Raw genomic sequence first — 26,155 nt, forward strand, 5'->3', positions numbered from 1 at the left:
CCTCATCTCCCACCAGGTCACTTCTGGTCTCACCCTATGGCTAATATAAAGAACAAAGGAGTTCCTTCCCTTCCTCACCTTCCCCCAACTGAAGAGCTCTATACAGCCCACTATCTGTGATCCCGAAGTTGACTGTTCTGCTCTGGTCAGTCCTGCCAGCTCGTGACCCCTCCCCCCATAAAAGCTTCCATCTTTGCCTCAGAGTGGTCTCTGTGGTCTTGGTCACTCCTGAACCTTATACTACCAAACTGGAAAAGATGGCTTAGTGGTTAAGGCGCTTGCCTTCAAAGCCAAGGGACCAAGGTTCAATACCCCAGGACTCATGTGAGCCAGAAGCACAAGGTAGCACATGTGTCTGGAGTTAGTTTTCAGTGGCTGGGAGCCCTAGCATCTCTCTTTCTTCTTTTTCTCTCTCAAATAAATAAATAAAAATAAAAATATTTTTTTAAAAAGCTACTACTTTGTGTGGGGGGACAGGTAGTAAAACTAATCAGACATCTAAACACAAAGATATCTGTATTAGTCTGTTTTTCAATTCAAAAGTTATTATACATCTTGTGAAAATTTAGCAGATTTCTCCAGACATGAAGACCTAACAGATTAAAAAGTACAGTCATCAATGAAACTAGACTATAAAGCCCATGAAGACGGAACCCACATCTACTTTCTCCTCTGCTATCCCCAATGTGCAACAGGAAATATATTTACCAACTGCCACGCTAAAGAATAAAGCTGTAAGGCCTGACTGTATCAAATCCACATTAAATAGCAGGCACATGTACCTCCCTATAAGATCTAAACGTAACGGGTCTGTGATGGTCAATCTTCACTGTCAACTTGATTGCACTTAGAATTACCAGGAAAATATATCTCTGGGTATGTCTATGAGAATGTTTCCAGAAAGGTTTAAATGAAGAGAGAAAACACACTTGAATGAATGTGAGCAACACTATCCCAAGGGCTGGGATATGAAACTGCATAAAAAGGAGAAAGCAGGGGCTGGAGAGATGACTCAGATACTGAAGGTGCTTGCTGGGTAAGCTTGATGGCCTGGGTTCATTTCCCCAGTATCCACATAAAGCCAGATGCACAAAGTGGTGCATGTGTCTGAGTCTCTGCAGTGGCAAGAGGCCATATTTTCTTTCCTTTTCCTTTCTCTCTGCTTGCAAAATAAAAACTTTTTTAAAGGGGAAAACAAGCTGAGCACCAGCATTCATCTCTACTGCTTTCTGACATGGATGCAACATTACCACCTATTGCAGTTAGCTCCATATTGCTGGAACAAACATCTGACCAAAAGCAGCTTATAGGAAGAAAGGAATTGATCTCAGGCTTACAAATTCCAGTGGAATGCCATTAATGGCAGAAGAAGGTGGCTCACTTCCATAGACCCAAGCAGAGACACACCACCAGCAGTCAGCATCACAAACCCCAGCAAGAACAAACTTCCAGAGCTCCAAACTGTTCTCCATGCATCTTAGGGTTAGACTTGAGATTCAGCCCGGAACATACCTTAGGGCTGGACTCCAAATTCCACCCCCAATGACATACCTCTTTCCCAATAGAGCTAGACCCACAAGACTCAAGATTCAAGCCTCAGTGTACGGTGCCACACATTTAAACCACTATACCACCATGATGGATGGTTAACTCCTTGAACTGTAAACCAAAATAAGCCCTTCCTCACTTAAGCTGCTTCAGGCATTTTATTACAGCAACAAGAAAAGTATATACTAATATACTATTATGATAATATACTGTCATGTTAATGAAATGTTAATTTAAAAATATATTTTATTTGAGAAAGAGGCAAAGAGAAAAGGGGGAAGGAAGGGAGAGAAAGAATGGGCATGCCAGGGCCTCTAGCCACTGTAAACAAACTCTGGATGCATGCACCACCTTATGCATCTGGCTTTATGTGGGTACTACGGAACTGAACTTGGGTCCATAGGCTTTGCAGGCAAGGCCTGTTACTCTCTCAAAAAGTGGGAAAGCCGGGTGTGGTGGCGCACGTCTTTAATCCCAGCACTCAGAAGGCAGAGGTAGGAGGAATGCCCTGAGTCCAAGGTCACCCTGAGAGTATATAATGTATTTTAGGTCAGCCTGAGCTACAGTGAGACCCTACCTGGGGGGGGGGGGGAGGGAGCCGGAAATTGGCTCATCAGTTAAGGCACTTGCCTGCAAATCCTAACAACCTGGGATGGACCCCCCAGTACCCCCATACATCTGGTGTTCATTTATAACAGCTGGGGGCCATTTTGTGCCCAATCTCTCTCTCCCCCTCTCTCTGCTTATAAATAAATCTTTTTTACAAAGTTAGGGAGGGGTCTAGTTCAGTAGTAGTATATATCTAGCATGCATGAAGCTCTCGGCACAATTCACAGCACTTGAGGACATTTTTCTAAATGCTTTATGCCACTTGACATCACACAACTGATCCTGAAAAATTAGGTTTGTTAAGAATTAAAATTATAAGGGTGGGGGAATTACCAAGATTTTAGTAACAGACCAGCATCACAATGCCAGGTTTGGAAGAGATGTTGAAACTTCTAGTTCTCCATGTGTCCCAAACTAATGTCTGACGCTTGGTTCATGGTCACTAGTCACAGAAAATAATTATGTCCACTTTAGGGTATTTCTTCAAAATATAGCTGAGAAGGGGTACAAGATTTTTAAGATTTTTGTTGGTAACCTCTCTCTGGAGACAAAAAGGCTGAAATAAGAAGGGATGGGGGATAATTAATTCACTTTTGTCACTCTCTTCTCTTCAATACAACTACTGAAGTATACTGAAGGAACACAAAAATGTTGCCTATTTTAAAAAACTAACAATATATCTATTATGAACTAAAATGTAAGTCGTATTGTAGCAGGTAGGCAATGGGCTAAAAGCTCCTCACCTCCGCATTCTCTGGATGAGAAAGGATGGATGAAGACAGAGGCCCTTGATTGAATTTGCCCTTCCCCTCTCTTGGCTGTTTTCTTAAAATGAAACTGCCCCCTCTCTAACAAGTGGATTCGGCACCCGGTAGGGTTACCGAAGACCAGAACAAGGAGCCAGAATAAAAACTAAAAACATTCTCAGCCATGTTGCCAGCTGGCAGCTAAAACAGTAACATGAAAAAATGAAACAGCACTAAAAAGAACAAACATAAAATTACTTCCAAAAAAAGTCCTCCTTCCCTTTCATATACTAACCATGTAATACAACTGCTAGAAAATAATTTTGGCTATGATTTAAAGGTACATTACAAACAAAAAATTTAACAGTTAAATTTCTATTACTGAAATTCAGTTTTATTCCAAATAAACACCTTGTTAAAATATTCTATTTGCAAGCAAAGAGATACAGGGAGAAGAGAGACTAGTACAGAATAAGCACACCAGGGCCTCTAACGGCTGCTAAAGAAATCCTATCTATGCAGCACTTGGTGCATCTGGCTTTACATGAGTACCGGGGAATAGAACCAGGGTTGTTAGGCACTGCAGGCAAACTCCTTAACCACTGAGCCATCTCTCCAGTCCCCCAAATAAATTTCCCAGTACCCAGTATGCTAGCTGTACAAGGTGGCGCATGTGTCTGGAGTTTGTTTGCAGGGGCTAGAGGCCCTGGTGTACCTATATTCATATTATCCCTCTACGCACCTCTGTGTGTGTATCTCGAATAGGTAAAACATTTTTTAAAGTATTTTTGTCAATTAATTTAAGAGATTTTTTTTTTTTTTTAAAGAAAAAGAGCCTGGCATGGTGGTGCACACCTTTAATCCCAGCACTGGGGTGGCAGAGGTAGGAGGATCGGAGTGAATTTGAGGCCAGTGTGGGACTACAGAGTGAGCTCCAGGTCAGCCTGGGCTAGAGTGAGACCCGACCTGGAAAAAAAAAAAAAAAAAAGAAAAGAAGAAATGCCTTTTAAGCTACTCATTGTAAAAAGGGAAAAAAGAACATTTTAAATATCCAAATATTTTAAGACTTAAAAATTAGGGCTGGTGGGCTGGAGAGATGGCTTAGCGGTTAAGCGCTTGCCTGTGAAGCCTAAGGACCCCCGTTCGAGGCTCGGTTCCCCAGGTCCCATGTTAGCCAGATGCACAAGGGGGCGCACGCGTCTGGAGTTCGTTTGCAGAGGCTGGAGGCCCTGGTGCGCCCATTCTCTCTCTCTCCCTCTGTCTTTCTCTCTGTGTCTGTCGCTCTCAAATAAAAAAAAAAAAAAAAAAAAAAATTAGGGCTGGAGAGATGGCTTAGTGGTTAAGCGCTTGCCTGTGAAGCCTAAGGATCCCGGTTCGAGGCTCGATTCCCCAGGACCCACGTTAGCCAGATGCACAAGGGGGCGCATGCGTCTGGAGTTCCTTTGCAGTGGCTGGAGGCCCTGGTGCGCCCATTCTCTCCCTCCCTCTCTCTCTCTCTCTCCCTCCCTCTCCCTCTCTCTCTCTCTCTCTGCCTCTTTCTCTCTCAGTCTGTCATTCTCAAATAAATAGACAAAAAAAAAAAAAATTAAAAAGCCGGGCTGCACCTTTAATGCCAGCACTCAGGAGGCTAATGATGTAGTAGTTCGAGGTCAGCCTGGGCTAGAGTCCCTGCCTGGAAAAGACAGTAACAACAAAAATAATAAATAAAAAAGAAGGCTCAGTAAGAGAGTGGGGACTTATTATTGTGGCAATTTAATATTTAACTCATCTGCACAAAGTCCTGGAGAAATTGCACACCATTAAGGAGTGAATAAGGTTACACTGGAAGAATTTACATTGAAGTTGTACTCAGCACAGTGTAAGAAACTCCACTGTGAAGAGAACTGATGCCCCATTTTATTACAGATCTGGGAAGAAATATATAAATGAACGAGGTAACCCCTAGCAGGGACCGGGAGAGCGTATTTAACGTGGCCAAACGCCTTTTAGAAATCGAACAGGGCTTTCCACTACTCGCTCCGGCCCCGCTCCTCCGGAACGCTGTCAAAGACAACGGGCAACGACGGGCCGCCGCTCCGGCGCACAGGTCGGCGCGCAGCCCCACGAGGCTGACCCGGCACCTCGGGCCAGGGCGCCACCGCCGACCCCTCGGCAAGGGGCCCGGGCGGCGGCGGGACCACACCCCGGCGCGGCGCGGCGCGGCCTCCCGCCGGGCGCCCGGCACGCGTTCCCGGGGCAGCCACACCCCCTCGCGGCCCGGAGACCGCTCGCCCCGCCGCCGGCCCGGCCGCCGGCTCCCGCCCCGCCCCGGCCCGGCCTCGCCGCGGGAACCCGGCCCGCGGCCTCCCGACGGGCCCCGGCCGCCGCCGCCGCTCACCTGCGCGGCCTCCTCCCGCTCGCCCTCCGCGCCGGGCCCGCGGCCTCCGCCGCCGCCGGACGAGGCTGAGGGGCTCGACGCCCGAGCCGCCGCCTTCCTCCGCCGCCCGCGGCCCGCAGCCCGCAGCCAGGCCGCCGTCCCCGCCCACGCTCGCGCTCGGCCGGCCGGTCGCTCGGTCGTTCGGTGCGCGGCCGCCCGCGCCCCACGCTCCCGCCCGCCGCTCGCTCGCGCGCGCCCCGCTCACACACAGCGCGCGGCGCCGGCGGAGGCCCCGCGCCCCCGCTGGAGCCTCGGACCCGCGCGCGGCGACCCCGCCCCCGGCGCCGCGGAGAGCCGAGAGCGGCGGGCGGCGGGCGGCGGGCGGCGGGCGGCGGGCGGCGGGCGGAGAGCGGCGCGGGGCGGAGCGGAGCCGCCACCTGCGGGGAGACGCGCCCGGCCCCGCACGGTCCTGGCGGCCGGGGTCGGGGCGGCGCCGCGAGAGAAGGCCCTGCCGTCGTCCGCGCCCCCCGCCCGCGCCCCGCGCCCCCGCCGGCTCCCCCTCCGCGAGGGAAAGCGTGGGGACAAAGATCGTGGGTAACTGTGATTTACCCTAATCCGCATCTGCAGTGAACACAATGCCTTTGTGCATGGAAAGGCAAATTTTAAACTCGCCGTGGTGGCGCTTGCCTGTAATCCCAGCCTACCGAGAGGCTGAGGCAGGAGGACCACAAATTTGAAATCAGCCTGGGCTGCAGGAGCCCCTGTCTGATAGGACGGACGGACGGACACACACAGGCCATCTGCATCATGAATTCTCAGCTTGACAGCGCTCATTGATAGAGACAGGGTAGACAGAGCCAGCTCTGCCACTTAGAAACCAGTGTGAACCTGAAAGTATAATCCAAGGTTTGCTGTGAGACTGAGACTAGATACACTTCAGAATCTTTTTGTAAATACTAATGCCCTAGAAAACGAAATACACGCAATAGTCCAAAAGGAGGCTAACATTTTGAATATGTTCACTACATTACCCCTTTTTGTATAACAAGAATAAAATCAAAGGTGATGGATGACTTCCCGTTTTTACATGGAAGATTCATTTCCGAATAACCAGAGATCTGCATATGAGCTCCAGTTCTTGCAGCTTACATCCCTTTCTCAGATCACTTCAGCCAATAACTTCAGGTTTTAATTTCATCATCTGTTGGATTGAGGGGAGTGATTCTGTGGGGTTTGTTGTTATTGTTGTGCTATATAATGATTTCTCAGGATACTAATTTTGTGGGCTATGGTGTTGCGCAAGTAAGACCACTGACTAGAGTGCTGGGTAAAAGCCTATGCATCTCTGAGTGCAGCCCCGAACTGTTCTGAGTGTCAGCCTTTATTGGAAATAACATGATGTTTATAGTAAAAACAGGATGGGAGTTAAACCACGACGTTACATAAACTTACTATAAGGGGGCTATGGCAAGAAGTCACAAGGTAGTCATTACATAGGCCACATAAGTGGAACTAAGGCAAGAAACATTCTATGCTATGCAATCACAAAGATATTTAGAAGCAAGGAGATGCAGAAAAGTCATGGTACATTGCGGGGGGGGGGGGGGGAGGGTGAGGATCCCATTCCTTAGATAACAGCAAACACTTGCATTTTGCAATAAGGTCTGTGGTAAGGATGCCTGGACCTTCTCCTTTGTCAGGAAGATCGGTTTAGGTGGTGGCCCCCTTATGTGTGCCTAGAGGCAAGGGCTCCGCAGGAGGATGTTTGACCAGGTCTATTGTGTCCCTTTACATTCCATTTTCCAACAAAGTCCTTAACAGCTATGGCATAACCTAGCACGAGAACCGCTGGAACCAGACTGCCTGGACTGGACTGCTGGTTCTACTATCTGTGACTTCCTGAAGTAATTTCACCTCCCTCTATCTTAAACTGCTTGCCTGTAAATAACTGATAAAAAATATTTATTTAGGGCTGGAGGGATGGCTTAGCAGTTAAGGTGTTTGCCTGCTAAGCTGAAGGACCCAGGTTCGATTCCCCAGGACCCACATTAGCCAGATGCACAAGGGGGCGCATACATCCCGAGTTTATTTGCAGTGGCTGGAGGCCCTAGCCCGCCCATTCTCTTTCTCCCTCCCTCTTTCTCTGTGAAATAAATAAATAAAAATAAAATATACTTTAAAAGTATAATTATTTAATTTTATTTAGTGTTGTCATAGGAGGAAATGGGTATCCATGATAACTGGTTCCAAGACTCCCCTCAGATACCAAAATCTAAAGTTGTTCAAGACCCATATATAAAATGGTGTAGTGTGTGCACATCCTCCAGTATACTTTAAAACTCCTTAGATTGCATATAATATTTAATACAACAAATAGCATGTAAACAGTTGTTATCTTGCACTGTTACAGGAATAATGACAAAAGAAAACACCTGTACAAATTCAGCACTGACACATTTCTTTCCAGTTACTTTCAGTTCATGGTTCATTGAATCCAAAGATACAGAAGTCTGATGGGACATAATACTGCCTGACACAAAGCACATACTGTTGTGGGTGGCTGTCGCCACGCGGTATCGTACCATTAAGAATAACCTGAAACAGTCAACTGTCTTCACAAAGGGCACATTTAGAGGAAGACTGCCTTCAGAAGAAACACAAAAAGAGCTGCAGTACTAAAATACCGACTTCTACTCTGATATTCAGTCTCCTATGACATAAAGTATTTTCATCCAAAAGACCAATAATAAGCATTTTGGGATGAAGAGAAACTTGATCACAGAAATATCATTATCATGAAAATCTAGCAAAAGATAGACAAAGGAAAAAAGCTGTATAGAGGACCAATAATAGCTTATCACTTCTATCCTACTGTCATGAAATCCAATTTATGGTAACCATATACCCTCTAGGAAAAGTAAGTTGTATTGGTGGGACTATGAGTATGTTAGAGTTACCTTCTCATTGCTCAGACAAACCACCCAAACCCAAAGCAGCTGACAGGAGGAATGTCTTTTTATTTTGGCTTACAGTCCAGGGAAAACATCGCGATCCCTGTAAGGTTCGAGAATGACCAGCCCACACAAGACCATGCTGAAGCAAAGTAAAAGTTTCGTTTAGGAAAGACACGAGCTGTTGGGCTATCTCGTGAGAGAAGAGCACAGCACCCCTGGGTTTGAAAAGGTTAGATTTTGGGGGGGGGTCGGTTCGAGGTAGGGTCTCACTCTAGCCCAGGGTGACCTGGAATTCACTATGTAGTCTCAGGGTGGCATTGAGCTCATGGAGATCCTCCTACCTCTGTCTCCCAGTGCTGGGATTAAAGGCATGCACCACCACACCTGACTAAGGTAAGGTTTTATAAGGCCTTTCTGCTGGGTGGGGAATAGGGAAATGGGGGCTTATTTATGAAGTTAGGTAGGGGAATTTCTTCAAGGGAATTTTCCTGTTAATCCCAAGATTATGGTCAAGCTTTTAGGGTGTGCCACCAAAACAGGGGTCAGGTGGCTCTTAAGGTAAACAGGAAACTGTGGCCCAGGGCAAGGGGAAACAATGGGTCAGGTGATTTCTGAGGAATGTAGTCAGCTTGGTTCTTGAATCTTCCCCCTAAAGCCACTTCTCATCATTATTTTGTGTCATCCACAGCGACTCTCATCTTGGGACCTGGTCCAACCCAATACTCCAGCCTGTTACTAATGATAATGGGGTGACATTCTGTAACTACTTTCTGTTGAGTGGGGGCAATGAGCGTTAGGATGCTAGATCCTGTGGTTATTGGGTCTCCTTGGAGTGGGCTGTGGGAAGATGGCTCCACGGTGCTTAGAGGCTGATATGGAATAGGAGAGGGAGCGTTCAGTAATAGTTGGTTAAACTTTTTTTTGTTTGTTTGTTTAAACTGTTGATAGGTAAGTTGGTCTATCTGATTTTGGATACACCTCAGGAGGCAGGGGGCCAGGAGAACAGTCGGCATATTCCAGTAAGGGGTCCCAGCAGTGGCAAGAGCAGGGCCAACCATTCCTGAAACTATTTCATGACCCTGCAGTAGGTGTCATTCCTGAAGTCGATCTGCCAGATTTTTAATTTTCTTTTTTCATTTCAAGTCTCATCTTGCCTGTGAGTTCAAGGCCACCCTGAGAATACAGAGTGAATTCCAGATCAGCCTGGGCTAGAGTGAGACCCTACCTTGAAAAACTAAAAAAAAAAAAAAAAAGACTCAGAACGCTTTCCTGGGAAGTGGGATCATTGAGGCGGGTATATTGAGTAAGTGCCTCTGTTAGGTGTCCCCTACCAGATATTTATTGGGCCTTTGAGTTATTGAAAGGAGTTTATTAAAGCCAACAACCTTGTGGGAAGCCTTCTGGAAGCCCATGAAAAAGCAAACCACCATCTGGTCCTGGGCCACCCTCCCTGTGAAAGGGGGGTGTGGGTCTTGAGAAGTAGGGGCGGGGATTTGGTAGTCCTAGTTTGGGTCTTCCCTGGATAGGTTGGATAAATTAGGTGGATATAGCCGGGTGTGGTGGCACACGCCTTTAATCCCAGCACTTGGGAGGCAGAAGTAGGAGGATCACCGTGAGTTCGAGGCCACCCTGACACTCCATAGTAAATTCCAGATCAGCCAGGGTTAAGAGAGACACCCTACCACGAAAAGCCAAAAAAAAAAAAAAAAAAGGAGGAAAAACCCCGTCTGTGTGTGAGCAGGTGCGTTGAGCAGGAGGGGGAGGGGAGGGGAAGGAGAGGGCAGAGGCGCAGGGGATGAATCAGATGGAGGGAGGTTGGGGGACTGAGAAACTAGAGGAGCAGTAGGGGGCAGGTGACTTTGGGATCAAGAGCTGAAGGTGGGGGAGAATAAAAAGGGGGTGTTGAAATTGGTTTTGTTCCTGAGGCCTTAGCCAGAAAAATCTGAATATAGGAAATTTTGGACTACTTGCTTGTGCAGTGGCAGAAGTTATCTAAATCAGTAAGAATTTGTGAATCAAAAGTACTGCTTTCAGGCCATATAGACCTGTTGTCCAGTTTATATTGTGGCCAGGCCACATTGAGTGGGGTAGAAGTAGGGTTACTGGACCCCTGAAGGTAGAAAGGGCAGGAAAGTTTGCAAATGCTAGAAAATTAAAGATGATCTGATTTTTTTTTTTTTTTTTTGGCTTTTTAGAGGTAGGGTCTCACTCTAGCCCAGGCTCACCTGGAATTCACTATGTAGTCTCAGGGTGGCCTCGAACTTGCAGCAATCCTCCTGCTTATGCCTCCCAAGTGCTGTAATTAAAGGCGTGTGCCACCAGGCCTGGCAATCATTTTTTTTTTTTTAAATCTCTTGCTTAGTTCCCTAGAGACCTATTTTTCCACAAACAGGATCCTTCCTGGGAAGGTAGTCTTTCATAGGATTTAAACATTGTGGTTGGTCAAATTCAGCCCCCAGAACTTGGTGCCAGAGCTAATCTCTTCCTGAGACAGCCCCTAGCCCTAACCAACCAGCTGGCCCTGGTTCACAAAAGATAGCCCACCACTCAAAGGTTATAAATACCTTTGCAAGAGGAGGGCAGTTTCTCTCTTTCTGATCACTTGGGAGCTTCCAGCTGTTTTTCCATGGCTGGGCCCAGGCTGGCTGGCCTAGGCCCAGCCTGGAGGGCCCCGTAGCCCTTACTGTCCGCATGGGTTCTTTATCCCTTCCAGCTCCCCACATGGCAGGAGCTTCTTGAACTTTCTGGGTTTCCACATTCTTTTCCCCTGGCCACATGAGTGCCTTTCCTTGGCTTCATTTCCCTCAACCAATATAATAATTTTTTTTAATTTTTAATATTTATTAGCATTTTCCATGATTATAAAAAAATATCCCCTGGTAATTCCCTCCCCCCCCCCACACTTTCCCCTTTGAAATTCCATTCTCCATCATATTACCTCCCCATCACAATCATTGTACTTACATATATACAATATCAACCTATTAAATACCCTCCTCCCTCCCTTCCTTTCTCTTACTTTTCTTTTTTTTTTTTTTTTTTGGTTTTTCGAGGTAGGGTTTCACTCTGGCTCAGGCTGACCTGGAATTCACTATGTAGTCTCAGGGTGGCCTCGAACTCTCAGAGATCCTCCTACCTCTGCCTCCCGAGTGCTGGGATTAAAGGCGTGCGCCACCACGCCCGGCCCTTTCTCTTACTTTTACGTCTCCTTTTTAACTTACTGGCCTCTGCTACTAAGTATTTTCATTCTCACACAGAAGCCCAGTCATCTGTAGCTAGGATCCACATATGAGAGAGAACATGTGGCGCTTGGCTTTCTGGGCCTGTGTCACCTCACTTAGTATAAATCCTTTCCAGGTCCATCCATTTTTCTGCAAATTTCATAACTTTTTCTTTACCGCTGAATAGAACTCCATTGTATAAATGTGCCACATCTTCATTATCCACTCATCAGTTGAGGGACATCTAGGCTGGTTCCATTTTCCAGCTATTATAAATTGAGCAGCAATAAACATGGTTGAGCACGTACTTCTAAGGAAATGAGATGATTCCTTTGGATACAATATAATAATTTAATTACTATCCTTCTCAGTTTTCTTTTTTATTCAATTCTTTGACTAAAATTAGAAATGAACCTAGAGTTTGGGGTGCATGGACTTCCCTGGACCCTTAACACCCCGTTACAATATTACAGTAAAAAATAAGGTGGCAAACTTTAGTATTGTCCTGTAGTCTCTGTGGTTTTAAGTTCTTAATGAGACAAGCCGGGGGGATGATAGGGATGGATTTGGAGGCCTTGTTTTCCATCTCAGGTGAGAAGGAGAGGGTACAGACACAGAGAGCAGAGATGGAAGGACAGAAGCAGAGATGAAAGGAGGAAAGTGTTCCAAAGCCGGCAAATGGAGCCAAAGGCTCCCTTAGAGCTCAGTGGTCAGGATATGGAGAGACCCGAGGTGTCAAGAGTGCATCTTTCTTGAGACTTGGGGTGCCCAGAAACAGGCAAGGGGTGTAGCCTGAGGTGTCCACAGAGCTTAGACATGAAGGGGATAAACCTGACCTTTGAGAGACATCCACTGGTAAGGAGGGAGGAGATGAAGAGGGGAAGAACAGTGAGGCTGAATCATGGTGGCTGGGAGAGCCAGCACCAGGCAGGATGGTCCGACGCCTTTAGAGGGTCAATGGAAACTCGGTGTTCTGGTCAGGAAATGAGGTCAGGCCACCTGAGAGGGCAACTGGGATCCTCCTATCTGAGTCATGACAACAGATGTAAGGCTCATGAATGACCAGACCATGCAAGACCACTCGGAAGCAAAGTAAAAGTTTTATTCAAGAAAGACATGAGCATCCAGCCTGTCTTGTGAGCACCCTTGGTTTACACAAACAAGCAAAAATAACAAACAATAAAAGATGACATGAAGGAGTGTCCTGTTCTTCAAAGTCAGCTTTATTCCCCCCTGTATTAACAAGTTGAATATTTCTTTGCTATGCCCAATGCCATCTTTTGCAGTGTGAATGTTTATTCTGTGCCATTATGGGTTTTGGGAAGATTTTTTGGTACTATGGCTCAGTTAAAAGATCTTTGGGGGCTGGAGAGATGTCTTAGTGGTTAAGCGCTTGCCTGTGAAGCCTAAGGACCCCGGTTCGAGGCTCGGTTCCCCAGGTCCCACGTTAGCCAGATGCACAAGGGGGCATACACGTCTGGAGTTTGTTTGCAGAGGCTGGAAGCCCTGGAGCGCCCATTCTCTCTCTCTCCATCTGTCTTTCTCTCTATGTCTGTCGCTCTCAAATAACTAAATAAAAAATGAACAAAAAATATTTAAAATAAAAGATCTTTGGTTATGGGGATGTTTGAACATCATTAGGATTGCTAAAAATTGGGCTGGAGAGATGGCTTAGTGGTTAAGTGCTCGCCTATGAAGCCTATGGACCCTGGTTCGAGGCTCGGTTCCCCAGGTCCCATGTTAGCCAGATGCACAAGGGGGCACACGCGTCTGGAGTTCGTTTGCAGAGGCTGGAAGCCCTGGTGCGCCCATTCTCTCTCTCTCCCTCTATCTGTCTTTCTCTCTGTGTCTGTTGCTCTCAAATAAATAAATAAAAAATGAACAATAAAAAATTAAAATAAAAGATCTTTGGTTATGGGGATGTTTGAACATCATTAGGATTGCTAAAAATTACTTGAAATTTTAAAGTTGAACTGAATGCATTGTATTTTCTATCATGTATGGTTATCAGTTTATGGGGGTCAAGGGGAAGAATGTGGTGGTTTGATTCAGGTATTCCCCATAAATTTAAGTATTCTCAATGCTAGTCTTCCCAGCTGATGGCAATTGGAAATTAAAGCCTCCTGGAGGAGGCATATTATTGAAGGTGGGCTTATGGGTGTCACAGACAGTTTCCTTGTGCCAATGTTTGGCACACTCCTCTGTTGCTATTGTCCACCTTATGTTGGCCAGGGAGTGATGTCCACCCTCTGCTCATGCCATCATTTTTTCCTGCCATCATGGTGTTTCCCCCTCAAGCCTGTAAGCCAAAATAAACCTCGTTGTTTTTTTGTTTTTTTTTTTCACAATTGATTTCTACCAGCAATGTGAACCTGACTGCAACATTAGGCAAATATATTTTAAAGTTGCATGTCTTGGCTAAATTGTATACCAATTCATTTTTAAGCTTTTTAAAAAATGTATATATTTCAGAGAGAAAGGGAGAGAGAGAGAGAGAGGAGAGAAAGAAACATAAGCATGGTCAGGGCCTCCTGCCATTGCAAACTCCAGACACATGATACTTCATGTGTTAGACTTAAAGTGGATGCTGCGGAATGGAACCCTGGCTATGAGGCTTTGCAAGCAAGTGCTTTTTAACTGCTGAGCCATCTCCCTAGCCCACACCAACTCATTTTTTTTTTAATTTTTAAAAGTAATTTCTTTATTAGAAAGAAAGGCGGAAAGATAATGGGTGTTCCAGGGCCTCTAGCTACTGCAAATGAACTCCAAAATGCATGTGCCACCTTGTATATCTGGTTTATATTGGTCATGGGGAATGGAACATGGGTTCTTAGGCTTTGCAGGCAAGCACCTTAACTACTAAGCAATCTTTCCAGCCCACCAACTCGTTTTTATTTTTATTTTTTTTGGATTTTTTGAGGTAGGGCATCACACTAGCCCAGGCTGACCTGGAAAACACTATATAGTCTCAGGGTGACCTTGAACTCACAGCGATCCTCCTACCTCTGCCTCCCAAATGCTGGGATTAACAACTTGCACCACCATGCCCAGCTCACCAACTCATTTTTAACCAGAGAATTAGTGTTCATCAAAAGGTTTTAAATTCAAGTAAATTTCCTGAGAAGACACACAATAAGTAACTCCATGTCCCTGATTTGATAACCCAACTTTACTTACTTGCTGTATAGGAGTGAGCCTTATCTTCACAGACCTCATTTTTTTTTTCCATTAGTTACTATTTCATTAAAGTATAAGGGTTGGGCTGGGGAGAGATGGCTCAGAGATTAAAGGAATTTACTTACAAAGCCTACTGGCCCAGGTTTAATGCCCCAGTACCCATGTAAAGCCAGATACACAAAGTGGGGCATGTATCTGAAGTTTGTTTGCAGTGGCCTAAGGCTCTGGTTTGCCTATATATTCTCTTTTTCTCTCTCATAAGTAAATAAATATAATAGCTAAAAATAAAGCGTAAAGATTAATAAATGGGGTAGCCTAAACATAATGCACAACATAAGAGTTCAATAAATATTAGCTGTTTTCAAATTTACACAATATTTAGATATGCAGTACTAATACAAATACATAATTACTGCATGTTGGATAAGAAACCAACTCTGGGTGAGTAATATCTTTGACATACACACAGAGTTCATTTGCCTAAACTAAACACTTTCATTCTTGGTCTTATTCCTGAATACATTAGAACCAATTGAACAGCTTTCAAAACAGAAAAAGGAAGTTGGGAGTGGTTGGTGTCTTTAATCCCCACACTGGGGAAGCAGAGGTAGGATCCATCATGAGTTCCAGGCCAGCCTGGGAGTATAGAGTCACTGCCAGCCCAGCCTAGGCTAGAGTGAGACCCAATCTTGAATAAAACAGAAAAAAAAAAGTTTTAAAAATGGATAAATGGACTAGGGAGATGGTTCAGTGGTTAAAAGCACTTGCTTGCAAAGCCTGATGGCCTGGGTTCAATTCCCTAGTCACTCACATATAGTCAGAAAGTAGCATTTGTTTGCATTGGCAAGAGACTCTGGCATGTGTGTGCACACACACATACAAATAAAAGATTTTCAAATTAAATAAAATAATTAGGTCTGGGGAGATGGCTCAGTGATTAAATGCACATGTTTACAAAGCCTGTTGGCCCAGATACAATTCCCCAATACCTGTAAAGGCAGATGCACAAAGTGCCACATGCGGCTGCAGTTTATTTGCGATGGCAAGAGGCCCTAGGCACAGTGAGGGTGGGGAAGGGCAGCACACACACCTATGCAAGCACCAAAATAAATAAAAATAGCTTTTTAAAAGAATGAAACTTTGGAGCTGGAGAGATGGCTTAGTGGTTAAGACACTTGCCTGCCAAGCCTAAGGACCCAGGTTGGCTTTTCTAGATACTACATGAGCCAGATGCACATGGTGGCACATGCCTCTGGGGTTCATTTGTGGTGGCTAGAGACCCTGGCGTGCCGATTCTTGCTGTATCTCTCTTTCCCTCTCTCTGTCTCTAACAAATAAATAAATAAAAATAAGAGACAGAAACTCTACCCTAATGAAGTTGCCCAGCGTCAACCATCTTCATTAGAATAACTGCTTGTCTGTTGTTCCTGCTCCTGTGTTGTTTTAAGACAGGATCTCCCTCTGTGGCCCAGGCTGTTTGAGAACTCAAGATCCTCCTGTCTCAGCCTCCTCCTAAGTACTGAAATTACAGGGGTTTCCCCAGCACGTCTGGATTCCATGTGCTTTTGGTTTGGTTTGTTGTTTTTTTCTTTGGTGTTTTTGTTTTTGTTTTTTTGTTTTGTTTTGTTTTTTGTTTTTCGAGGTAGGGTCTCACTCTGGTCCAGGCTGACCTGGAATTAACTATGTAGTCTCAGGGTGGCCTCGAACTCTCAGCGATCCTTCTACCTCTGCCTCCCAAGTGCTGGGATTAAAGGTGTACGCCACCAGGCCCGGCTGTTTTTGTTTTTTGAGACCTGGTCTCAGTGCGCTGGGCCAATCTCCAGCTCCCTATGATGCTGAGGATGACCTTGAACTGGTCATCCTGCCTCCACTCCCTGGTGCTGGGATTACATGTCGGTGCCACCACATCAGGCTCCCCACGACCCTTACATTTTTTTACGTCAGCTTACCGTGTGTCACATTTTTTTCCTAATGTTTTTGTCGTGCATTATTAGGTTTGGTTTCCTCATTACTCCTGATTCTACTTGTATGCATAGGTGTGTATCTATATCAACTAGAAAGCATAACCTACACACAGAGCAACAATTGGCTTTTTCCTTCTAAACTGCAGGTCAAATAAACTTTTTTTTTATAAATCTTTTTTTTTTGTTTGTTCATTTTATTTATTTATTTGTTTGAGAGCGACAGACATAGAGAGAAAGACAGATGGAGGGAGAGAGAGAGAATGGGCACGCTAGGGCTTCCAGCCACTGCAAACGAACTCCAGACGCGTGTGCCCCCTTGTGCATCTGGCTAACGTGGGACCTGGGGAACCGAGCCTCGAACCGGGGTCCTTAGGCTTCACAGGCAAGCGCTTAACCGCTAAGCCATCTCTCCAGCCCCAAATAAACTTTTTTTTAAAAAAATATTTTATTTATTGATGAGAGAAGGAGACACATAGAGAATGGGCGGGGTCAGGGCTTCTAGCCACTGCCAAGAAACTCCAGGCACACATTCCTCTTTGTGTATCTTGCTTTATGTGGGTACTGGGGAATCAAATCTGGGTCTTTAGGCTCTGCAGGCAAGTGCCTTAGCCACTAGGCCATTTCTTCAGCCCAAAGAAAAATCTTTTCAGTGTCCCATAGGCACCATCTATTGCAATTCTTTTCCTTTTGAGTTTCAGGTCAGGGAAACAAAGCTGGGATTTGATCAAAACTCAAGCACTCCAAGTAGTAAAGAGGGAATTGCAAAGGAGAATGTGATCATTGAGTTCAGGATGGTCACCAGTGACTTAAACAGCGTTCTTTGTAGAGTATCGAATACGATCACAACAAAAGTCATGAAGCAAGGGTGGGAGCCCTCTGTCAGAACCTTCCCTGGCAAATAAGGAGCAGTAGCAGCCACTGTGGAGAACCAGCTCTTGTGCAGCTTCCTCTGAAGGAGCCAGCCTGCAGCCAGAACCAGTCTCCCAAGCTTCTCCAGCTGAACACTGAGCTTCTCTCCTCCCTCATCCCTCCCCCCTTCCTCCTCTCCATTTCTGCACCTTAAACTAAGTTCCTCTCCAACTATACCAAGATAATGCCCTTAGCCAGACACGAAGGGTGACGGAGTGGGGAAAGAAAGGAAAGAACACAGTGGCCGAATAGCAGAATGATTGGATATAAAGAATGGAAAGGAGAGGAATAATTTCCCCCCTCTTTAATTGCATTTAATTGTGAGATTCCCCACCACCACCATGCAGGAATCACCGTGGATGCAGCTTCATAAATACCCCCCATTGACTTTATGAACCAGCTTGTGGAGCTGCCTGCCTTCTTGAGTCACTCGAAGCAGTGAAAATCCTTCCTAAGTCTGCATTTCTAATAAGCACACCAGCTATTCTTAGGTGTACTTACCTTTGAAGGGTGCTTTAATGAGAATGACATAACCATGAGTAAAATGCTGTTCAATTAAAGCACTCAGCATTTATAAATTCATTGTAGCTTCAAACAACCTTGTAAAGATGACCAAATATTGTTACTCCCCCTCAACAGGAAAAAATTAGACAATGAGATTAAACCACTGGTGATAATTTCTTGTTCTTCTAATTCCCTGTTCATAGGGCTATTTTTAAATATATTGGTTTTGGAAGATTTGAAGAAAAAAGATAGGGTAAATCAACTTGAAAAGGTAGTGTAATGTTTTCTAAAACAATGAAGGCAGAACCAGCTATAAAAGGAAAATGATGACAGGAGGAAAAGAGGAGGCATCTTACTTGATGCAAAGAAACAGGACTGAGTTGGTAAACAATTCATCCATGGATTCCAGCCACAGAAATGATAATATTCAAACCGCATGGAGGCTATGCAGATCTGTCACCCATCTATGCCACTAGCAGCATCCTGAATGGCAAATAAACATTCACAGATTTAATTCATTCAAGCATCTTAATGAGCTGCCACTGCAATAATTGTACGCTGCCATAATTAGCCATCTTTTGTACAATGAAAGAATGAGAGGAAGGAGCACTGACCATTAAAGTTCATGTAGTTATTCTCCATGCAAAGAAACAGCCAGCAGTTTATTCCGCTGCTCTGCTTCTTCACTGTGTGTAAATTATGTCTACCTGCAGGCAGGAGACTCCCAAGCACTACACAAACCATTTTAGCAAATGCTGTAATCCCAACACTTGGGAGCTGGAGATAGAAGGATCAGCAGATCAAGATCATCTTAGGCTGCATGGCAAGTTGGAGGCCAGCTTGGAATACAAGGAAGGAATGGAGAGAGGGAAGGAAGGATGAGAGAAGGGAGAAAGGGAGGGGAAAAAATCAGTGAAGGGTGGAATTGCTACTAGGATCTCTAATATACACATCTCTACTATTTTTATTTTTTTACTATTTTTATTTCTGTGCATTTGTATTCATTTATGTGTGAGCACATGTGTCTGTGGAGGCTTGCTGTCTGGCTTCCCACTCACAGAAATCCTACCTTAGCCTCCTGAGAACTGAGACTACACGTTGATCTATCACACCTGGTAATGCCAGGGTTTCAATGGAAGTTTTAGAGATCAAACTCAGGCCCTCATGCTTGCTAGATTAAGTACTTTACCAATGGAGTTCTACTTTCCCAGCCTCCAGTAACTTCTCTGCCTAAGTAGAAAAGACAACTTCCATGTTAGTTTCCTAAATGAATAGTGAATGCACACTTACACATGACAAAAGTACCACAGATGGCCTGGAGAGATGGCTCAGTGGATAAGTGCTTGCCTGCAGAGCCTAGTGACCCAAGTTTGATTCCCCAGTACCCATGTAAAGCCAGATGCACAAAATGATGTAGGTCTCTGAGGGCTGCTTGTAATGGCTGGAGGCCCTGGTGTGCTTAGTCTCTCTGCCTCTCATCTCTTTCTCTCTCTGCTTGCAAATAAATCAATAACTAAAAATATTAATAAAAGAGCTGGGCATGGTGGTGCATGCCTTTAATCCCAGCACTCGGGAGGCAGAGGTAGGAGGATGACCGTGAGTTTGAGGCCACCCTGAGAATACAGAGTGAATTCCAGGTCAGTCTGGGGTAGAGGGAGACCCTACCTTGAATAACAAAACAAAACAAAACAAAACAAAACAAAAAAAAAAAAAACTAAAAAGAAAAGAAAAAGTCATAGAAATATCTAGAATGCATATATCTTTGTCCCCCATATCATAATAAACCTATCTTAGGATGTGGAATTTTCTAAGAACTTTAACATACATGAAACCTTCCAATTCTACTAAAGACCCTACTAGGTTTGAGTATCTTTTTACAAATAGACAAACTAAGGCATACAAAAGGGAAGTGGTTTGTCCAATGTCACATAATTAGAAAGTGCAGAGACAGTGCTGTTACCCACGTTGTTCCAACACTTTGTTTTTGTTCTTGTTGTTGTTGTTGTTTTGTTTTTCAAGGTAGGGTCTCCCTCTACCCCAGACTGCCTTGGAATTCACTATGTGGTCTCAGGCTGGCCTCAGACTCACAATGATCTTCCTGCTTCTGCTTCCCGAGTGCTGGGATTAAAGGCATGCATCACCATGCCTGGCTAACACTGCTTTTAAAGTGTTTTTTTTGTTGTTGTTGTTGTTGTTGTAGTATTTTAAAAATTTATTTCTTTGAGAGAAAGAGGGGGGAGAGAGAGAGAGAGGGAGAGGGAGAATGGGCACACCAGGGCTTCTGCAAGCCACTACAAACAAACTCCAGATGCATGTGCCACCTTTTTGCATCTGGCTTACCCACGTATTGGGGGATTGAACCTGGGTCCTTAGGCTTTGCAGGTAAGCGCCTTAACTGCTAAGCCATCTCCCCAGCCTTGCTTATTTATTTATTTATTTTTTGAGGCAGTGTTTCACTGTAGCCCAGGCTGACCTGTAATTCACTTTGTAGCCCAAACTGGCCTTGAACTCATAGCAATTCTCCTACCTCAGCCTACCTAGTACTAGGATTAGAGGTATGAGCCACTATGCTTGACCGCAGCACTTCATGTAATCCACCCAGAGACCATAAAATTATCTTCAGTTTTTTTTCAGGCAAATGCTTTCACCACTGAGCCATCTCTCCAGCCTGAAATTGACTACTAATCAGATTAGCCAGGAAAACATGAAAGAGAGGAATAAGTGAGAAAAGAGGCAGATGACAATAAGCAAAGGTCAGGAGAAGATGACTGAATGAGCAAAGGGCAGACCAAGGAAAACAATCTTGGGTATATAATCAAGCAAAAGTCATCTTGGGTATATAATTGTAATAATCTCTAGTTATGTAGGTTTAAAAGGTGAAATGGGGCTGGGGAGATGGCTCAGTGGTTCAAGGCACTTGCTTACAAAGCCTGCCTTCCGGCCTGGGTTCAAGTCCCACATAAAGCCAGAGGCACAAAGTTGTACATATGTTTGGAGTCATTTACAATGACTAGAGGCCCTGGTGCTCCCATTCTCTTTCTCTCTCTTTCCCTATCTCTCTCAAATAAATAAAATAACTTAAAAATAAAATAAAATAATGAAGTGAACAAAATGCTGGGAAAGGAAGACATCACAATGGTTGCAATTTGAAGTTAAGAATATAGTTTATGTCTTAACAATAAAGCAAAGTTGGGATAGTGCCAACTAAGACCTCTCTTCAACCCACGTCAAGCTAGGTTATGCTGTCTATGATTACCTGCCCAGAGTTAGAAGCATGACTAAGTTCACTATCTCGTTCCAGGTGTGGGTGGTCCCTGTTAAATCTTAACAAAGCGATAACAATAACAATGTTTAGAATGTGGAGGTGGGGTGTATCTCAATCTCCTTGCTTTTGAAAGAAGTCATGTATTATTTTAATTGCCAAAGTAATTCTCTAATCCTGTTCAATGAATCCTAGATTAAAATTGACATCCTTCTAGCATGTCTGTTAGGGTCTCAGACCCCTATATGCACCCATTCCCCCTCTTCTTCTAACTGACCATAATTAAACCTTCAAAGATCTCACTTCTCTACAAGGGCTCATTGTGTTTGTGTCTGTATGTGTGGGTGGGGGGAGACCTAGCCAGTCTGGATCCTTCCTGGACCACCAGCCCATAGGCCCTAAGGCCCATCCCTCACAGGATGGTTCCCCCTCCAAAGGGGACATATATTCGGCCTCCCTCAAACACCCCCTTTCTGCTTTACCTCTACCTTCCCCCCACTAACTTCTGTGCCCTGTTTTCTCTTTCTCCCTCTGTCATTCCGTCTCTGTCTCTTTCTCCCTCCATGCACATTTTTCATTATCGCTCTTCTATTTTATCTCTTTCCCTCCTGTTCCTTTCTTCTCTTGCTCTCTTTCTCATTCTCTCAGTTTAAGAGGTCCGTCCCTCCTCCCCGCCCTTCCCCTGCCCTCTCCCAGCTTCATCTCTGTGTTCACCAGGCGGCCATTGCCACCATCAGGTCCATCTTCCAAAACCTGCTCCCTCCCCTCCTGAAGACTGCCACTGTCCCAAGAATAGCTGTGGTCTCAGTCCTGTATTTGAACCTAACAATGTCTAATAGTCCTCCTATAAGAACAACAAAATACATTCTTTTTACTCAAGAACTGGTAATGCTCCTTTTTGAATAATTGTTAAGGTCTTAAACATCCACTGATGTAAGCAAAATGTATAAATAAGATCCATATTAAGGTGAAGTATGTCCAGAAAGAAATGAGAGAAATGAAAAACTCTCCACAGTGGGACTAGAGAAACTAACAATGTTCAAACCCCACATCTGAAATATGTACTGGTTTTCTTTTTCTCCTTTGAAATTTCTTCCCTTCCCAAGGAAAGGATTTCTGTCATTTATCTTCTGCTTTCTCTGTCCCATCTTTTCTAAATCTCCTTTCTTCTTTTTCTTGTTGCAACAACTCCTCTCTGTGTCGACCCCACGTTGTCCATGTATTTCCTTCTAAATTCTGACTTTGTTCTGTCTTGGCTTAGTCTGTTAGACTTCCAAAAACATTCAGAGCTGGACACAGACCAGTACTTTTGGCAAAAAGTCAATGTCACATACCATACAATTAGAAACAAGCACTCAGACTACAGAATCTTTTGAACAATCCATTCCCGTTTCTTGAAGTCAGCAGTTCACACAGACTCATGATCTGAAAGAAGTAACACGTACATTTCATATACACTCTGTGTGCACATGGCCTCTGCATTCAGCTCAGAAAGACACAATGTGTGCAAAAACATCTTCAACAGCATCCACAGGCAGTTCATAAGCTCCACCTTTCCTACAAGCTGTTTCTGACTGGCTCTTTATTCTGTCACCTCCTCCCCTCAGTTTCCTAGCAGTGACTCCCTCCTTTTCCTTCAGTTCTTTAAACACTAGCTGCCCTGCCATCCACCACTCTCCCCAAGAATCTTCTAGCAAGGCATTTGTTTCTGAAGACTCCTTGTTGCCATGACCAGAAACTTGGGTCTAGCAAAAGACAATCACAACAGAATTGAATCTCCTTCTAGAACACAATACTGTAGGCTGGTTCCTTGTAACCTGGCTTGCTTACTCAGATTTTTTTTTTTTAATTTTATTTATTTATTTGAGAGTGACAGACACAGAGAGAAGGACAGGTAGAGGGAGAGAGAGAGAATGGGCGCGCCAGGGCTTCCAGCCTCTGCAAATGAACTCCAGACGCGTGTGCCCCCTTGTGCATCTGGCTAACGTGGGACCTGGGGAACTGAGCCTCGAACCGGGGTCCTTAGGCTTCACAGGCAAGCGTTTAACCGCTAAGCCACCTCTCCAGCCCAACTTACTCAGATTTTAATTTTAAGATGGAGGATTTGGAAAGGAAGTGGTATGGAAGAGGAAAAAAAAGTCTGAACCAGACAAAACAGCAGAGAGAAAGGGAAGAAATGGCTCAAGTATAAATTTCATTGTGTTGGGCAAAACCAGGGTCTGATAAATGGCCGGGTTACACAAGAGGCTAATGTGGGAGGATCACAAGGTCAAGGCAACTGAGTAAGCCCCAGTCTCAAAAAAAACAAAAAAGCTGAAAGGGCTAGAAAAACAAAAAGAGTACGCAAGAAGTAAGGTACCACTTCTCCTCGGGAGACAGAGGTAGGAGGATCATCAAGAGTTCAAGGTCACTCTGAGAGTACATAGTGAATTCCAGGTCATGCTGAGCTACAGTGAGACCAAAAAAAAAGTACCACTGCTGTCCACATAGCAGCGCTTATGTGCTGGGGGGGAGAAACAGACTTACAAAAATGAAGAGAATAAAGGAAAGAGGACAGCTAAAACAAAAGATATGATAATAAAATAAAATGAGAAACAAAGGCTGGGGATGCGCATTTGTGATGAAGCACTTGCCTAGCATGGACAAGGCTCTGGGCTCCATCCCGAGCACACAAGAGGGAGAGGGAGAAAGAGAGAGAAATCTAAGTTAATGTAGTATTAATAATATTTCTCTTGAGTTTTTTGTTTCTGAGGTTAATAGGAGAATCAGTAATGGAGAAAATTTTTCTAGTTTGACTATATGTTTTAAAATTCCCTAAAAAAATTGATAATCATCACAAATAAGTGCCATAGGGACTTTATTTTATTTTATTTTATTTTTCAGTTTTTTGAGGTAGGGTCTCACTCTGGTCCAGGTTGACCTGGAATTCAGTATGTAGTCTCGGGCTGGCCTCGAACTCACGGTGATCCTCCTACCTCTGCCTCCTGAGTGCTAGGATTAAAGGTGTGCACCACCATGCCCAGCAGGCAATAGGGGCTTTAAACTACTTATCTGAAGGTGTGACTGATGCTTGGCAGATCCTTCTGGGTTTTAGTTAAACATAATTTGTCCCACACATTGCAGTACTTAAAACATTATTAAAACTTATTCTAAGAAAGTTATGTTTACCTGAAATTCACTTTGTAATTATCAGGTGATTATTCATACCTTCATGAATTCAGATACCTGCTCAAGTTTGAGAAATGCTTCTGTAAAGTCAAACCCTATGTGTAATAATCACAATGAGACCCAGGATCACTGGATGCAAAGAAGATGGTTGCAAAGGCAAATTCTTCTCACTAGATGTGCTGGATTGCAACCTTCGGGGAATAAGTTGAAGATTCTTCATTTTGGCTGGGTATGTGGTGCATTCCTGTAATCCCAACTCTTGGGAGGCAGAAGGACCAGGAATGCCATTCTTGACTACATAATGAGCACAAGTCCAGCTTGAGCCACATGAAACCCTGTCTCGATCCAACAGAGGCTGGAGAAATGGATCTGTAATAAGGCGTTATAGTACTAGCATGACGAGTGGAGTTTTGATCTCCAGCACCCACACAAATACCAGGTAGGGTCAGTGGCCCACTGGTAATGCCAACACTGGAGAGGCAAAGAAGGGGGTCTCTGGGGCAAACTGGCTAGCAAGACAAGCTGAATTGGTGAGCTTTGATTCAAGTGAGAGACTTAGCTGCAGTAACCAGAGATAGTGGAAGGTACCTGATGTTACCTTCTGGTCTCTGCATGTGCAGCCACATGCCTATGAGCATTCATATAGACCATGTATACACAACAACACACACACACAGCAGCATAAAGATTCTTCATAAGGTTGGTGATTTTTGATAAACCCTCCAAATCGAGTCTTCTATGAGCTCCTTCATAGAAGGGGGGGGGGGAGGGTCATCAGACCCTCACCTGAGAGCTCAGCCACGCACTGTGCCTGCTGTATGCAATGATGCATGAAGACTCCTGGCCTCAGGGGAAGCTAGACTGTGCAAACGGACAAGGAGTTCCACTACCCAGTCCTGGGGAGGTTGTTGTCCATGTTGAGATGACATTTCAGTGCAGAGGCTTTGTGGTCTCTATGCTCTGTAAGTAACCCCTCACCTGCTTACCAAGGTAAACTTGTAGGGAATCTGCCCTTAGTTTGTTGGTGTGCTATGGCTGGAGCAGCAAGTGCTCTTCAGCTTCTTCCAGAAAAGAGTTCACAAGACACAAATATATATTCCATGTTCACAGATAACGAGACCCAATAATATCAAGATATCAGTGAGCGGAGGGAGGGAGAAAAGGAGGGAGAGGAGAAGGGGGAGAGAAATAAAGAGAGGAAATTGCATTATACATTTATTTTTTTATTTTTTTAAATTTTTATTAGCATTTTCCATGATTATAAAAAAATATACCATGATAATTTCCTCCCTCCCCCCCGACACTTTCCCCTTTGAAACATTATACTTTTAAATGTAAAACAGAAATGTAAACCTTAGTCCACCCTCACCCCCACCCCACTCCCACTGCAGTTGCTTTTCTCTCTCTAACCCCCCCTCTTTTTATTTTATGTCTTCTGAAAATTTATTTTGGCTGGTTGTGGTGGCACACACCTTCAATCCCAGCACACAGAGGAGGCAGAGATAGGAGTATTGCTGTGAATTCAAGGCCAGCCTAGGACTTCAGAGTGAGTTCAAGGTCAACCTGGGCTGAAGTGAGACCCTGCCTGGACAAACCATCAACAACAACAAAAACAATTATTTTGGAGGATAGCCAGTGAGGATGGAGGAAAGGGGCAAGATGGTGTTGGAAAGCACTCTGGTTTGTGTGGGCAGCAGCGAAATTTTTGGGAATGATGGCTTCCTCCTCACTCAGCTA

The 26,155-nt window shown here is 44.7% G+C and overlaps 1 protein-coding gene across 5 annotated transcripts in view; it reads right to left on the reverse strand.

Annotated features, from left to right (window-relative positions):
• Positions 1–5,926, reverse strand: part of Rimklb (ribosomal modification protein rimK like family member B) — an 88,802-nt gene extending 82,876 nt beyond the window's left edge. For 2 of the 5 annotated variants that reach the window (XM_045137540.1, XM_045137541.1), the window contains exon 1: positions 5,869–5,923. In XM_045137540.1, coding sequence (XP_044993475.1) covers positions 5,869–5,880 — 12 coding nt within the window. In that variant the 5' untranslated portion in view covers positions 5,881–5,923. Of the gene's footprint in view, positions 1–5,280; positions 5,326–5,868 lie in introns of those variants that run through there. The other 3 variants (XM_045137543.1, XM_045137542.1, XM_045137544.1) reach the window with 3 other exon arrangements.
• Between the last annotated feature and the right edge of the window lie 20,229 nt (positions 5,927–26,155).

Source organism: Jaculus jaculus, chromosome 18 (assembly GCF_020740685.1).
Source record: "Jaculus jaculus isolate mJacJac1 chromosome 18, mJacJac1.mat.Y.cur, whole genome shotgun sequence".
NCBI lineage: Eukaryota > Metazoa > Chordata > Mammalia > Rodentia > Dipodidae > Jaculus > Jaculus jaculus.